Raw genomic sequence first — 17,321 nt, forward strand, 5'->3', positions numbered from 1 at the left:
GAAAGGGTTTAACTTTGATCTTTTCAAGAAAGTTGTATCTTTAACAGGCATGAAATTCTTGTTTAAATAGCACTTTTATGAAACATATTGTTTGCTGCCTGAGGAAAACCTACTATGGCTCTTTTCGTAATGTGACTGACTAGTCTGTAATGAAATCCAAAATTTTTTATACGTTACTGAATTTGATTAGGAGACATGTCGTTAAAAGGGCAATGGAGGAAACATCAGTCCAGGTAATTGTGAACCACTCAGGCCACATGTGTACAATTCCCTTACCACCAGAAAACATGAACCCTTTGCAATCCTAGGAATCCTAGGGTGGTCTTAAACCCAGGAGTGTTTAAATGCATTCTCCTTTCATCTTCTGACCAAACTATCATCCATTTCTATTTTACAGATTGAGGTTTAGGAAGGGACTATGGCAACGGTTCTCAACCTGTGAGTCGTGACCCCTTTGGAGTGTATTAAAGGTTCGCGGCATTAGGAAGTTTCAGAACCACTGGACTATGGGCTTGGTGCCTGTAGCTGGGCAGCTAGGGCGCCAGCTACACTCACCGGGGCGGGTGGGTTCAAACCCGGCCTGGGCCTGCTAAACAACCATAACAGCTACAACAAAAAAATAGCCAGGTGTTGTGGCAGGTGCCTATAGTCCCAGCTACTTGGGAGGCTGAGGCAAGAGAATCGCTTAAGCCCAGGAGTTGGAAGTTGCTGTGAGCTATGATGGTACAGTACTCTACTGAGGGCAACATAACGAGACTCTGCTTCAAAAAAAAAAAAAGTCTCAGCGCCTGTAGCTCAGCCGCTAGGGTGAGAGTGGGAGGTTGCTGTGAGCTATGATGCAACATAGTGAGACTCTGTCTCCATTAAAAAGGAGGGTGGGGGGGACGACTGTGAAGTGTTTTTTCCCTAAATCCCAAAGTAGTTACTAACTAACTGGATTTGAAGCCAGGTTTGTCTGAATTCATTGCCTGAACTTTTTAATAACATTTTGAGGTTCCATGTGCTAGATTCATGAGACATTGTTTTATGCCTCTTTGCTTTATAGCATCTCAACAACTTTAAGATTAGTGGTTTTGTGGGATATATAGATATGCGATTTTGGAGCTGCATGTGAAAAGATTCAAAGCCAAAATGATTAAAGGGAACCGTGCCACTTGTCTCTGAAACTTCACCATTGTCTTAGTTAATGCTGACTGACTGACAGCCTCCACAATGAAGATACCTCCAGAAGGGGAGTTGGAGTTTAACCTAGATTTTCTACACTGTGTCCTTGGGATTCTTCTTGAGGGACTTCAGTTGTTAATTGCTGAATTGACTTCTAAATATGTATGAGTTAATGTGCATACCTGAGGAAACTGAGAATTGCAGTTCTGAGATTAGGAGGGATGGGCCTGGAGACCTACCAAAGGATTCTCTAAAGCACACCCCATTTTACTTCCTCACCTGTCTGTTTTATCTAGCAGTACTAGTGCTGCCCTCCACCTCCCTTGTTTCTTTTATTTATTTATTTTTGGAGACAGAGTCTTACTTTGTCCCCCTCAATAGAGTGCCATGGCGTCATAGCCCATAGCAATCTCAACTTTTTTTTACATATATATGCAATTTGAAATGTTTTCATCAAACTGGCTAACATAGCCTTCATAGCATTTTTCTTAGTTACTGTTTTGAGACATTTATATTTTACATTTAGTAAATTTCATATGTACCCTTGGAAGAAGCAACCTCAACTTTTGAACTCAAGTGATTCTCTTGCCTCAGCCTTCTGAGTAGCTGGGACTACAGGCGCCCTCCTGGCTATTTTCAAAGATGGGGTGTCACTCTTTCTCAGGCTGGTCTCCAACTCCACCCTCCTCAGCCTTCCAGAATGCTAGGATTACAGGCATGAGCCACCACACCTGGCTGTTCACGTTTTTCTTTTAAATCAGAGTTAAACTGTGAAGCCCTATTACTAAAATTTAAACTTTAATGTATAATTTTTCTAGGTTTTTGTACATTAATAGAATACGGTGCAAATTATGTCAGACTTTGGGACATGCTTTAGGGTGTGGGGTTTTCTTGTGGGTGTGAGGAAGAAAGGACAATGAGCTCATTAACTAAAAGGTCAGATAAAGCCTGAGTACTCTAATGCTTAACTGCTGAGATGTCTCAGTCAGAAGGACCTGAGTTCTGGCCCCAAAGCTAATGATAGTTTGAAAAGTTAATCGTTAACTAGCCAGTTAGCTTTGGAAAATTTATTTTAACATCCACAAGCTAGAATTTATCAATGAAATGATGATATTGTAATGATTAAATGGGAAGAAGGCTGTTAATGTTAATGTACTGGCTGACGTGTAGCTGGTGCTCAGGAAGGGACAGCTGCAATTTTGTTGATACTGTTCTCTCCTATGAAGTGCTAGTTTGATTGAGTTGGGACCAGTTTCATTATATAGACCATTTTGGAAGATCAGAACACTATCAGCAATTGATATCAGTCATTTGGACAAAGCTGAGAATTCAACATTTTCTAAATTTGTGATCTTTTTTTTATTTAAGTATTTAAGACAATAGAGCCACAGTCTATAGAGTGGGCTGTTTTGGGGAGGACTGGTTGTGTCTTTGTATTTCATTTGTAATTCTTTTTCTATATTGAGTATATAAATTAATTACTATAAAAGTAGTTTGGGGGAAGTTTCTGTTTTCTTTATCTGAATACTTAAAGAAACTTAGGTTTTTCCATTTTAACAAATCAAATCCTGTCTGATGACTGTCTATTACATAAGAATTCAATTTAGACTTTCTGAACCTTGTGAAAATTTAAATTGGCATCAATTAGGCCTAACAATCATTTTTTATATTAGTCTCAGTTTAATTTTTTTCCTGAGTTTTTCCTGATATAAGAGGAATATAACTCAGTATTTATGACTTGCTAACACAGAGACAAAAGCTCAGTTTTTGTAAAATTGTTCTTTAAATGGTAGTAAAATCCATAAATGTAACATAGAAAAGATACATATTTAAAAATGTTTAAGTACTGTATTTTTGTGATTCTATATTCATCTTTCCTATTAGCATTTCTTGTACATTATGATTAATTCATTTTATTTCATGCATTAGAATTCAGCTATTTGTTTATTTGGCAGTAAATAATAGCTTAACTTACACACACACACACACATATATATATATTTATTTATTTATTTTTTGAGATAGAGACTTGCTCTTTTGCCCTGGGTAGAGTGTGGTGGCATCATCATAGCTCACTGCAACCTCAAACTCCTGAGTGATGCTCCTGCCTCCACCTCCAGAGTAGCTGGAACAGGTATGGACTACCACGCCCAGCTAGTTTTTTTTGGTTTTGGTGGAGATGGGTCTCACTCTTGTTCTGGTCGGGCTTAAACTCTGAGCTCAAGCATTCTTCCCACCTCAGCCTCCAGAGTGCTAGGATTATGTGTGTGAGTCATGGTGCCTGGCCCTAATTTACACTTCTTAATTTTTCTACATGTTAACTAAAATTTTCATAGCAAATGCCTGCTTTTTAAAAATTAAATTGAAAATCTTTACTTAAACTTTTATTTCAGTTTAAGTTATATTGGGATTGAAATCCCTCTTAATACAGATAAAGTTTAACAACTCCAGTTTATGCTACAATGTTAAAAATTCAAGTAATATTCCCAGGAAAGACACCAGTCATTTTTTGCTTCTTAATATTTATATCCTTTAAAATACTAACACAACAGTTCTTGTTAATAAAATTCATTTTTAAAAATTCATATCATGGGCGGCTCCTATGGCTCAGTTGGTAGGGCGCCGGCCCCATATACCGAGGGTGGCGGGTTCAAACCCGGCCCCGGCCAAACTGCAACCAAAAAATAGCCGGGCGTTGTGGCGGGCGCCTGTAGTCCCAGCTGCTCGGGAGGCTGAGGCAAGAGAATCGCTTAAGCCCAGGAGTTGGAGGTTGTTGTGAGCTGTGTGAGGCCACGGCACTCTACTGAGGGCCATAAAGTGAGACTCTGTCTCTACAAAAAAAAAAAAAAAAAAAATTCATATCATGTTAGCATCTCTAGAATAGGTTTTTGATTTTATGATTGGAACTCGATGCTGTTTTACATATACCCTGTTTCCCCGAAAATAAGACAGTGTCTTATTTTAAGGTGTGCTCCCAAAGATGCGCTAGGTCTTATTTTCAGGGGACGTCTTATCTTTCCTGTAAGTAGATCTTATTTTCGGAGGATGTCTTATTTTCGGGGAAACAGGGTATTCTAGATTTAGGCTTCTTAGAAGTGAAATTATAGATTATCAAGAATCAAATAGGGAGCCAGGCACGGTGGCACACCTATACTCCTAGCTACTCAGATTGCTTGAGCCCAGCAGTTTAAAATACAGCTTGGGAAACATAGTGAGATCCTATTTCTTTTAATAAATAAACAAGAAAGAAAGAATCAAACGGGACCCTAGAATTTCTTGATGATTCATATACTTTATATTCTTGAAGTTTTTACTTCCATATTGAGCTTATTTATTATATGATTCTTTTTGTAAGACTCAAAGTGTTCTGTTTTACTCATTTTTATTAATTTGCTGCTGTTACTATAATGATTGTATTAAGTAATGGCACCAATAAATTAACAGTCAAAGGAGAAAATATTTTAGGATTCTTTTGACTAAATCTACAGAAACAAGAAACAAACATTGTGGTATTTATAAATTAAAAATTGCCTGTACTATGTTAATTCCCTTTAAAAAGGAAAAGATCAACATGTAAGGATATGGTTTCTTCTCAAGTTTCACTTTTTTTGTTGTTTCCCATTTTAGTGAATGAGTTTCTCAAATGCTATTATTTTTAAGCAATGAGCTTTTATTACCTCCCCCCACTATCTATCTATTAATTTGTGTTATTAATTAAAAGATTGGCTACTTTTATGGACACCAGCATCCTTACATGTAAATATTTGCATATTCCTTTGCCATTAAAGAAGTTTCATTCCTAAATACTCTTTTACATGGAACTGAGTATTTATGATAAATAAGAAAATTGTACAGAAATGTTTCTCTTGTTATAACACTATGTTTTTGTTTCAGGTATTAGTCTTAAATTTTATGCATTTTTTTAAACAGATGATTCACAATTATATGGAACATTTAGAAAGAACAAAACTTCATCAGCTCTCAGGGAGTGATCAACTAGAATCCACAGCTCATAGTAGAATTAGGTAAGCTTTGTTATACATTTTGCTTTAAGAAAAAGTGAAATAAATAATGTTTGTTTCTGTTTTTCTCTGTTCTTTAATCCTAGAACAATAGTTAGGCTGATTCAAAAAGCTCTCTACTGTGCTTAGAGTGCTACAGGAGAGAATAGCGTGGAAAAACAGAAACAGCTCTCACTACTAAAAAAGTACGTTGTGACCCATGCTATATAATAAGCAGCATATTGAGGTATTTTGATTGTTTTCTGATACTTGGTGGAGACTACACTGGGTTTAAAACATTCTAATTTGTGGAAATGCTGACATTTCTCATTTCTCCTTTGTAATTGGTTTAAAGTCCGTTCGTTTTGTTACCGACAGGCATGTTTGAAAGGGTTAGCTGGCCATCTGTTTGATGTAGGAGTGTGAATAAATTATGTAGATCTCCAGGCATTGTAGCCAATAAGCTAAGCCAGAAGTCTTAGTGAAGGGGAAAATAGTTAATAGGCTGGCTGTCGCTCTGGGTTGCTGCATAAATGCTAGGAGCAGCAGCTCTATGGTTATGAGGTGGGGAGAGCGGGATGACGTCATCGCTTGGGAGCTGCTGCAGGATGGAGTGGAAAGCTGCTGCTGATGGCATTGTTTTTGTGGCAGCAGCTGAATGACAGATCCTCACTACAAAGATACCCCTCTGGCCCCCGTGTAGGCCTCCTGGTTCCGGTGTTTCACCATGCCAGCACAGCGCCATGAGTCCTGGATGCATGCTGCTGTTTGTGTTTGGCTTTGTTGGCGGGGCGGTGGTCATTAATTCTGCTATCTTAGTATCTCTCTCTGTTTTGCTGCTTGTGCACTTTTCTATTTCTACCGGTGTGCCAGCTCTGACGCAGAACCTACCAAGGATTCTCAGGTACTTCAGTCTCTTCTTGGAAGCTCCAGTTTAGCTGGGTTTTCTTTTAATTTTTAGCTTCACGGATCAGCTTTGTAACCATTTCTGTTGCAGATTGAAACAATGGAAAATGGCCTGAAGCTAGGGTTTCTGTTTTTATGTATAGTAATTTATAGGCCATCACTTAGGAATATGGCTTTGTGTTTGGAAACTACTGACCAAAGAAAATGATTTTCATATTGTTCTTACACACAAGTACAAGGTCAGCATGGTCTTGTTTTAAGCAGAATGTTCAAAGAGTAACAGGAGAGCAAGAGTAGAGGCCGGCTCCAAGTTTACACTCCCTGTGTTTAGCTCCCGAGCATTCAGGGGGCAAATAGCTTCCATGCTGGGACTTGCAGTCGGTTAGATGCAGGCTACACGGTTATTTTGTTTTACTTATCCATTGATTGGTATAGGTTTAAAGCAGCATCATTTTTATAATTTTTGATAATAGCTTATGGGAATGGACAATTTAAATATTTTCCTATTAAAACAAAATATATGTTAAAGTTAAAGGATTTAAACCTTTTATCCTCTAAAAGGCATTTCCCCTCATTATTTACATATCAAAGTTGTGAAAGCTTTACAAAGCTAATTCACTATTGTTTTGTCAGATGTCTCCCTTTCTTTTCTTTGTAGTCTTGGGTGATAAATATCCTTGCCTGCTTGTGGGGGTAGTTATTAATCTCCATTGCTTCACTGCTGTTCACTCCACTTACACCCTATAAGAGCCACCTTCTTTTTGGTTTCTTTTGTTTTCTAACTCATCAAACTAAAACTATCTAATAAATAGTGTTTATTTATTACTTAAATGTTTGTAAAAATATTCAGATCCTTTTTTTTTTGGCCCCCTCCTTCCCAATATTCAAATCCTAATTGTGGATTGAGATAAATTAATTAGGAAGAATTAAAGTAGTAAATTTCCTCAGTATGTTCCTTATTCATAGATCAGTTCATGTTCAATATTAGTTTAATACATAGAAGATTTATATATGTATTTATGTATATTTGGACTTTGAAGAAATTAAAAACACCTGAACTCAAGAATATGTAGAATGTTAAAATAAGACTATTGTCAAGGGCTGTGGTAGGTATAGGTTCCATTTGAGAGGGCAGTGCCATGCCGTGCAAGTGGGATTTGGAGTCTGGCTAGGTGCAAGTGCTCTGCCACATACGGCCTGATCTTTCTGCCTGAGTTTCCTCCCCTGAAGGGACTTACTCAGTAGTGTGGTTTTAAAAATCAAATGAGATTATTATTTTGTATTTAGTTATAGTTGTAAGATACATGGTAAATTCACAAGTAAACAATTTTCATTGTTACTTATACCCCATTTTTAGCAGAACTATTTTAGCTCTAGCTGTTTTACTGATAAATATCTTATGATTTAATCTTAAAAGTTCTTTGACACCAAGGTTGCTGCTGATCTGATTGAAAAAGATATCAAAGTCTTTAATACTAAGATTAAATTATCAAAAAGTTGATCATTCCAAGTGGGAAGTTCGAAGGAAAGCTCATGGGCCTTGGAATTGAGAAGACCTGGCTTAGAATAGCAACTCTGCCAATTACTAGTGCCTAAACTTTTTCTACTCTGAAACGTGAGAAAATAATCTCTATTCCCTGATAAGGATCAAATGAGAAAATGTCAATAAATCGTGTAGCTCAATACCTGCTGCAAGGTGGGTGTTCTACAAATGTAATATTTTTTACTGCTCTTTATAATTAAAGTAGATTTTACTAATTGGTGTATTAAATGTGAATATAGCCAAAAAGCTCTTTCAAAAATGTATTTGCAAAATTATAGACATCAGCTGATATTTAAATATTCAACTAAAAAATGGATATATAGAACTAAGGCAATTAAACAAATATGACAAGGATTCTGGTGATTGATGATAGGTTTGTTTTATAGACAATAATAGCAGATATTTCAATTTGGGGGTTTAAATCTGCTACTTAAGATTTTTTCTACATGTATCCCATTCTTTTTTTTTTTTTCCTTCTCTGAGTTTTATGGAAGCATTTAATACACAGAGTACCAAATATGCATACCAACATATTTAGTCCATATTTAGTCCATACCATGCACATTAGTCCAAACAGGACTAATGTTTATCGTTTGGGGTTTCTTTTCAAAAGCAGGATTCTAATGAAGTTGCCTAATTATATGTCCTTGCCCAATGCTCCCTTACTCTTAAGGTAATTTGTCAGTACAGTAAGGAGATGAATATGCAGTGATACTATTTTTTTGGAGTTGGACCAGTGTAACCCAGAGCAGCATTGACTCACTTGACAGTTGTTAGTCTGTAAATAGAAGCACCCTCCCTATAGAGCCGTTTCTGAATGTTTGATACAACAAGATGAGAAGATACAAAATACAAGAGATGGGAATTCTATTTCTATTTTTGACTATAAATCTAATTGACTGAAGTTGGAAAGTAAAACTTAGATTATAGGAGATTCCTTCCTCCAGTAGTTTTCAACTTTCTGATATTTGATATGTGTGAAAATGAATATGTTATCCCTTATATAGGATGGTGACTCTAATGACTGGTTTATATTTTGATTTCTGTTAGCAATGTGATGGATTCTCATGAAGGCTATATTATCTTCCTGGTTGTCTTTGCATTTTGGGTTAGAGAGCTTTCTGTTAGACTTGATCTGATTAAATTCCCACTCACTTCTTGGTTAAGTCATTAAGTTATGTTAGAAAATAAAACTCAACTAGTAGCTCTTGGACCTCTTGGATCTTCAGTTCCTAAAATAGGATTCCACCAAATGAGGTGGTAAACATCAGATTGACATTTTTTATTTTGTCAAATACAGACATGAAAAAAATCCAGCTACCAATAACTGTCACCATCATTTGATGAAAGGACATTTTAGGATCAAAGAAACAGGAAAGATATAGTTTAAAATAAGAGTCAGTCATTCTCTTTTTTTTTTTTTTTTTTTTTAAGTTTTTGGCTGGAGCTGGGTTTGAACCCGCCACCTCCAGCATGTGGGGCCAGCGCCCTATTCCTTTGAGCCACAGGTGCCGCCTTGAGTCAGTCATTCTCTAGAAAGAAAAGGTTCTGTGTTACCTAGAAATGTGTATATACACACAATATGTACAATATTGTCCTCTAAGGAAATAAAAAATAATGCCTCTTTTTGCCAAAGAATTAAGAAAAGTTTATTGCTGACCAACATCTAGGAATAACAGGTGTAAACAGAATAGCTGACTAGTTTAATTTTTGTCATTTAGATGTTCTGACAACTTACAGTCACAAACTTAGATTTGGTATTAAAATCTAGCCTTTTTTGTACTGCCTACCTGCTTTTGAAATTTTCTGCCAAATTACACAGGAAAAAGTACCTGAAATGTGAAGAAGTGATGAATAATTAACTCTGACAGGGAAATTCCTGTTTTTAAATTTTGTTTCCTTGTGTATATAACATTAATAAAATACAGTCAATTAACTCTTTTGGTTCAGCTGATCTTTAAGAAGATGTTCTGGCAGTTTTACTAATCCTTTCTGATTGTTAGGAATGGAAGAGCCCACACTTTTGTGTTAAGTGAAGACAGATTTCCAAAGTGGCTTAAATTTCTTCGTATTCTAAATTTTTGAAGTTACAGAATAAAAGACTTATTTAGCAAAACTGAATATTTTCCCAATTTTATTTATAACCTCATTGTTTCTATTCTAACTTACATTCTTAGCAGTAGAGGTATGAGTTCTGGGGCACCAAACATTTAGTTTTTTATTTCTTTCCAGTATCTGCACCTTTGAGTTAGTAACACAGTAGTGACCTAGTAGTAGGCGTGTTTCCATCCTTTAAAAGCACTTTGATTGAGAATCTTATGTGCATCAACAAAGGATATATTTCTTCCTGAAATTCTATTATTATTAAAATTGTAACTCTTGTTCATTGAAATTTTCCCACAAAGCATTGGAAATTCAGCAGTCTTTCATAGAAGTTTTTGGCCTCCGTTTTTGGAAAAGACTGACAATGGTTTTCTCTTATGTGCTGTGTTTGAAAGGAACTCATGTAGTGGTTCTGTAGAAAAATAGAGCTTTTGAATTCTTTCTACCATTTAATCAGTAGCCTTGATTTAGATAATATGTTGATTTTCCTCTAGGCAGGAAAGGCATACCCTAAAGAGACTTTTGTAAACATCCAGAGATTAGTGTAAGGATTTGGAAAGTGTAGAAACTAGGTTTGGGCTCACTTTCTTTTTTGGTAGAGACAGAGTCTCACTTTATGGCCCTCGGTAGAGTGCCATGGCATCACACAGCTCACAGCAACCTCCAACTCCTGGGCTTAAACGATTCTCTTGCCTCAGCCTCCCGAGTAGCTGGGACTACAGGCGCCTGCCACAACACCCAGCTATTTTTTGGTTGCAGTACAGCTGGGGCCGGGTTTGAACCCACCACCCTTGGTATATGGGGCCGGCGCCCCACCGACTGAGCCACAGGCGCCGCTCTGGGCTCACTTTCAAAGGAAAAGGTTGCAAGTCCTTCTAGGACTAACCTAAGAATGATTAAAAACTCAGCTCTTTTCCTGATCAGACCAGACCACTGACTGCTTTCTGGTAAAAGAACTCATCAGTAACTTTCTGAAATCCTTTCTTAACCACTTTTCTTACTTGATTTCTTAAGGCTCCTTTGAGTTTATAAGGCCAGGCAAGGTGACTCATGCAAATCCTGGTACCAGGGCAGGAGGATTGCTTGAGCCCAGGAATTCAAAATCAGACTGGGCAACATAGCCAGACCCTGACTCTGCAAAAATTTTTTTTAAAAAATTGAGGGGCGGCGCCTGTGGCTCAAAGGAGTAGGGCACCAGCCCCATATGCTAGAGGTGCTGGGTTCAAACCCAGCCCTGGCCAAAAACTGCAAAAAAAAAAAAAAAAAAAAAATTAATTGAAACTGGTGGCTCTTGCTGGTAGTCCCAGCGACTTGGGAGGCTGAGTAGGAGAACTACCTGAGCTCAGGAGTCAAGAGTTCAAGGAGTTCAAGGGATAGAGCTCCAAGGGAGGAGACACAGAAGAAGAGCTGTCAGGGCTGGAGAGTGGCCTCACACCTGCCAGCACTGACCAGAATGAGTAGCTGGGTGGAGAGTGTCTCTCTACCCGCCAGCGCTAAGCAGAATGAGTAGCTGGATAGGGGCAGGTAGGTGGGTGATCTCTAAGCTGCAAAAACTCTTGCTGTCCTTGTGAGGTCACCACCTGGACCTGGTGTCCTGGCTGCCTTCCTATGCCTAGAGAGGGGCTGTTGCCCTCTTGAAGCCTCCTGTGGATTCTACTATCAATCATCTGTTTACCCTTGTAGATGTTTTTTTATAGCTTCCCAGGTTAGGTTAGTGATGTGAAATCCTCCTGGCTTTGGTCCTCCCTCCATCCCTAGCCTTACCTCCATAGAAGGCAGTTGTTGGTTTTCATCCCCAATTCTTTTCCAAGTAGGTTTTGTTTATCTAACTCCCTAGATCCCTGATCCAGAAGTGGGGTGTTTATACTCCCAAACCTTGAGTATCCAGCCTTTCCTCCTGTTGAGTCTTTAGTCTTTTGTGCTGTGCGTAGGACACTGCCCATCTAGGTTTTTAGTAAGTGTCTCACTCAAGTTCTAACCTCCAGCTTGTGAATCAGCTGTGTCTCTGTTTTTACTTGTAAGCAAGTGTTAGGCTTTGACTTGGCAGAGAAGTCTGTGATAAGAAACAACTTATTTTTTTTCCTCCCATTGTTGTAAATAACTTTTAACAGCTAAATTCCAGATTTGTACTTTCCCCCCTTACTTCTTAAACCATTCTCTGTTCCATTTACATATGGAAAAGGAGAGATATCCTTTCAAAAAAATGAATAAACAATCCTCCCCCCCCCCCCCCGCCAAATCTTTAGACTGCTGTTCTTCTCTTTGATAAGTCTACTTATTCATAAGGGCAGACAGTATTATTTAAGATGTTGCTTCTAATGATAGTCCAGGCTTGTTATTTGTAGTCATAACAAAAAGAATAAATAAATGCTTACTTTCTCACTTCTCCTAATAGAAAAGAACGGCCTATATCATTAGGGATTTTCCCATTACCTGCTGGAGATGGATTGCTTACTCCTGACACTCAGAAAGGAGGAGAGACCCCTGGATCAGAACAATGGAAATTTCAGGAATTAAGTCAACCACGTTCTCATACCAGCCTGAAGGTAAACTTTATTCTGCTGAAATTATTATTTATATTTTATTATGTTTTCTTATTCTAATTGAAGTACTAGACAACCAAAGCTAATAAAATGTAATAGTTGATAAACTTGGTATCTTTTTTAAATTGGAAAAGAGCTCTTCCCAAAGAGTATTAGTTTTTTACGATTCTGTTTCAAGTTATATGAGAAAATAAAGTGAAGTGTTATTACATCTTGATTAATAGGCTAATGACAAAAACTAGTTTCTATATGATTAAGGCCATGTATTATGAATTTAGGGTGACATGACTAGAGAACCTAATTATATTTTTTAGAATTGAAAATTCCTATTATCCCAAATCCTTGGTTAACTGTCTGAAGCTTCTCAATTTAGTATTGTTTCACTTAAACACTGTTCCTTCCTCAGAACAACTTCATAAAAGGAGTATACAAAAGTGCATATAATGTTTAGCTAAAAGAAGTTGGTGTTAATTCATTATAGATTATATTCTTGACCAAGAATGTGTCATCAAATAAATGATAGGTGTAATCAATAATATACATTAAGCATGGAGATAAATTATTAAGTTTAAAAAAATTATTTCCTGGTAATGTTATAGAAAAAATATTTAAATTTTATGTTCTATATCTTATAAAATGGAATACTTGTTAAGGGAATGTTGATTATAAAAGAGCCTCTTTCCTTAGCCTCTGTTATGTTATAAAATGTGTCATGAAACATATAGGTCATCTACAATGAACACAAATTAATTATTTGTATCTTATTTCCTTTTCTGCTTTTATTTTTTTCATAGTACTTATCATGTTCTAAGTATTTTAAGATAGCTCTTACAAGGCTTCTAAAATACTGTCATTTACCATATATATTTGCCTTGTTTGTTTCTCTTCACCAAAAACATAAATTCCAAGATTTTTATTTTCTACTATATCCCTAGCACTTAGAAAAGTATTTAGCAGATTGTAGGCACTCAGAACATGTTTGTTGAATGTATTATTTGTTTTATGTGTTAGAAAGAATCTTTTGGAATAACATAAATGATCCTTCAGCTCTAGAAAGTAGAGGCATTCAGATCGTTCTGTTGATTTTTGAAATGTACTCAAAACAGTAGACAGTCAATAAATATTTGATAGCTTTTCTCTTACTAAAAAAGGTGTACCTAACCTTTTTCCTTTCTTGCTCAATTTGTTAGAAGCCAGTAATGCTCAGTATTAATCCATAGTGATGCCACTGGGAAACTCTCTTATTCTTTACTCCTACAGCCACACTGGCATTTTTAGGTGCCTATAGTTTTCATAGATCTTGCAATATTTGTCATCTTTCAATTACCTACTTGTCATGCCCCCTTTCCTAAAACATAAATATGAGGAATAATTTTAATACATCAAAAATATATCCCATATAGTAACTATATTTCAATTGCTATCTAAAAGTGTACCATAAGAGAAGATTATTACTACGTATAATTCTCTCATTTAATCCAGTGACAGGCGGTGGCAGAACTTGATTGGCAAGTTATAAACCGATTAGCAGATTATTAACTTAAGCAAAGAATTTTTTGTGTCCTCCCTGAAGATACTAAAGAAAGTACTCCCCAAAGAATTTCTAAAATAAAATCCTACCCCTCTCTACTTGATTTGGACATGGAGCCGCTAAATATGATAGGCCACAGGGAAGGATTTCCAGGAATGAGGTGGTATGTTATAAAATGGCAAAAGTCAAGTATTACAAAGTATGTCTACTGATGAGAACATTAGCATTTTATTATTTACCTAAGCCCCAGTCTTTAACCATTATATTTCTCTATGGTGTTGGCTTTTAGGGTTCACTTGGGGGCCACATCATAGTCATGGCCCGTGCCTTCTAATCTTGGTGTCCATGTGTAATAGAAATTGAAACTAGACTCTCTCCAATTTTAAATACCCTACAACTCTCATTTTTCCTGAGAACTTTGGGCCTAGCTATTTTTAGGGCATGTTTTGATTTCATTATGAATAAAATCAAAAGTGTGAATTATAATTAGCATTAATTTTACTAGCACAACTTTTCTGTGCAGTAAGATTAAGGGAGAAATGTTCTACGAGAAAATCACATGATGGGTTGTAACCAAGGAAACAGAGAACAATAGAAAATTTTGTGACAGAAGAATAGCAGATAAGGAGATTTGCCAGTGATCATAAAGTTATGGCCCTTCTTTTTGCTATAATGCAGATTTCTCCCTATGAGAGATCCGCAGTCAGTGAGGTTATAAATAATACAGTGGACTTTCTAGGAATGATGCACCTGGAAGAAGGACAAATTCTCTCATCTACCCCCCACCCCCACCCCAGAGCTGTACTGGCAGGGCTAGAGCACAGTGGTGTCTCCCAGGTCCCTGCATCCTCAAATGATCCTCTCACCTCACCCTCCCAGTTAGCTTAGTATGCACTGCCATGTTGGGCTAATTTAATTTTTTTTTTTCTTTTGAGACAGAGTCTCACTTTGTCATCCCTGGTGGAAAATAAGGTAAGCGAGAGAGTAAGGGTGCTTAATTTAGTGTGGTGAGGGAGGGCCTTGGAGAAGATACCTGCACCCTGATATGGGGCTGTGCAGGTGCGTGGAAAAGTCTAGAGGGAGCAGGTGAGGAAGATGAGATAGCAACTGTAAAGGCCCTGAGGTGGGGACACGCTGGCATGTTTGAAGAATGGTGGTTTTCTCTCTCTTTCTCTTTTTTTTTTTTGAGACAGAGTTTCACTCTGTCGACCTTGTGATGCTGTGGCATCATAGCTCACAGCAACCTCAAACTCTTGGGCTTAAGCGATTCTCTTGCCTCAGCCTCCCAAGTAGCTGGGACTACAGGTACCTGCCACAATGCCCAGCTATTTTTTTGTTGTTGTTTAGCTGTCCCAAGCTGGGTTCAAACTCGCCAGCCTCGGTGCTTATGGCCAACGCTGTAACCACTGTGCTACAGGTGCTGAGCCTACTCTTTAGGTTTTCATTCTCACCTACCACACCCATGCCTTTTTCTCGAGTTTGCCAGTCTTCCAAATCTAATGGAATGTTTTCAGTCCTTATCTTTACTTTCAGCAGCATTTGACATACTCGAATACGTTCAGCTTCTTGAAACATGCCTTCCTTTAGTTTGCTACCACCTTCCCCACCCCTCTGGTTTTCTTCCTTGCTCCTTCTCCATGGCTGGATTCTTTTCTACTTTTGTACCTCTCAATGTTGAGAGTACCCCAGGGCTTAAACCTCAGCCCTGTTCTTTACTTAATCAGGGTAGGTTAAATTCTGTCTCTGTAAATGGCATTCATACATTAAAGTTCACAAATCTGAATCGCCAACCTTGATCCCTTCCCTGAACTCCATCCAGCCCTCGGCATCCAATTTCTTTTATTTCCCTGCATATATGTTTTACCTTGCTTAGGTCACTACCAGTAGAAATACATTCTTTCAAGATAGACCTAATGTCTCAGATTACATAAAGCCTTACCTGGTACTCTATTGATATTTCTCAAATTGAGTTTAGAGATCAGTTCAAGGCAGAAAGCGGAGGATTTTTTGTTTGTTTTGAATTTTTGCTGGCTTTAAATTCTCCAACTTTATTTATTTATTTATTTTACTTTTTTCCCCCCCAAGTGACAAGGTTCCACTATGTTGCCCATCTCAGCCTCCCAAGTAGCTGGGACTATAGGTGTGTGTCACTGCACCTGGCTGGAGGTGTTTTATATTGTATCATTAAAAGAAATTTTTTTCTGGGGGACTTGTAGTGAAATTGACTTAAAGAAAGAAACTCCTTCTGTTAAATTACCAAAATTATTCTGTTAAAAAATATATTGCTGAGCTGAACATAGTTTCTCATGCTTGTAATCCTGGCACTCTGAGAGGCCAAGGTGGGAGGATTACTTGAGATCAGGAGTTGGGGACCAGCCTGAGCAACAGTAAGAACTCTACTAAAAATAGAAAAATTAGCTGGGTGTTGTGGCAGGGCCTGTAGTCCCAGCTACTTGGGAGGCTGAGGCAAGAGGATCACTTGAGCCCAGGAATCCGAGGTTGCTGTGACCTAGGCTGAGGCCATGGCACTCTATGATGGGTGACAGACTGAGACTCTGTCTCGAAAAAAAAAAGTATTATTAAAGTGCTAAGGCTGGGCATTGACAAAATATTAAAGTAAGACTGTTCAGTTAACTGAATTATATTCATGAACAAGCTGCAAATAAAGAAAGAATTAGACAACAAAAGGCAAATGTAACTAAGACAATCCTGAAGAACAACAAGAAGTGTAAGAACTTGCCGGACCAGATATTAAGACTACTATAAAGCTTATTAAGATGGTGTCTTTAAAAAAAAAAAAAAAAAGATGGTGTCTTTTTGCTTTATCTTCCTTTCCTCTTTCCTTTCTGCATGATTTAGTCCTGAAGCCATTAGGGAGAGCAGAGCAAGGTTAGGCTCTGCAGGGTGGGGCAGGAATAGGGTTGATAACATATAACCAAGCAAAAGGGTATCCATGTGGGGATGGCCTGGTGTAGAAAATCAGAGCCCCAGCAGTGTGAAGGACATCTCTGCAGAGGGGCAGCCTGGCTTGGAGGTGCCAGATTCTAAATAGCATGATGAGAGCCGCCTCCAAGAGAAGTGCAAGCCATTAGGCGTCAGGCAGAGCAGGTGAGGAAGGCAGTATCTGAGTATGTAGGGAAGGGGTGGGGAGGTTAGAATGGAGGAGAAAGAAGGTGCAGAGGAAGAGAAGATGGGGGATTGTAGTGGGAGACAGGGGAGACCATAAGAGACTCGAGCTCTGAAAGTCAAAGGCCAAGAGAATCCTAGAATGGAAGGAGTTTTCAGCAGGGTCATATGGTATGGAGAAGAGAGTAGAATGAGGACTGAATTTGTTCAAGAGTTATAGGGCCAATAAAAGAAGGAAGCCACAAGTACAGACTACTTAAAAAAGGTAGTATGGGAGGAGGGAAGAAGTATAACCTGAGGAGGAGGTGGAGAATGGCAGGGTGGAGGGAGAAGTGCTTTGAGAATGGAAGAGAGTGGGTTGTTTCATATGCTTAGAAGAGAACTAAATAGAAAGAAAAAGTGAA

At 37.9% G+C, this 17,321-nt stretch overlaps 1 protein-coding gene across 7 annotated transcripts in view; it reads left to right on the forward strand.

Moving 5' to 3' along the window:
- Positions 1-17,321, forward strand: part of SPAG9 (sperm associated antigen 9) — a 156,158-nt gene that overhangs the window by 63,724 nt on the left and 75,113 nt on the right. For 2 of the 7 annotated variants that reach the window (XM_053568398.1, XM_053568400.1), the window contains exons 4-6: positions 5,095-5,189; positions 12,113-12,263; positions 14,731-14,763. In XM_053568398.1, the coding sequence (XP_053424373.1) occupies positions 5,095-5,189; positions 12,113-12,263; positions 14,731-14,763 (279 nt within the window). Of the gene's footprint in view, positions 1-5,094; positions 5,190-5,660; positions 6,070-12,112; positions 12,264-14,730; positions 14,764-17,321 lie in introns of those variants that run through there. The other 5 variants (XM_053568399.1, XM_053568401.1, XM_053568404.1 and 2 more) reach the window with 3 other exon arrangements.

Source organism: Nycticebus coucang, chromosome 18 (genome assembly GCF_027406575.1).
Source record: "Nycticebus coucang isolate mNycCou1 chromosome 18, mNycCou1.pri, whole genome shotgun sequence".
In the NCBI taxonomy this organism is placed as follows: domain Eukaryota; kingdom Metazoa; phylum Chordata; class Mammalia; order Primates; family Lorisidae; genus Nycticebus; species Nycticebus coucang.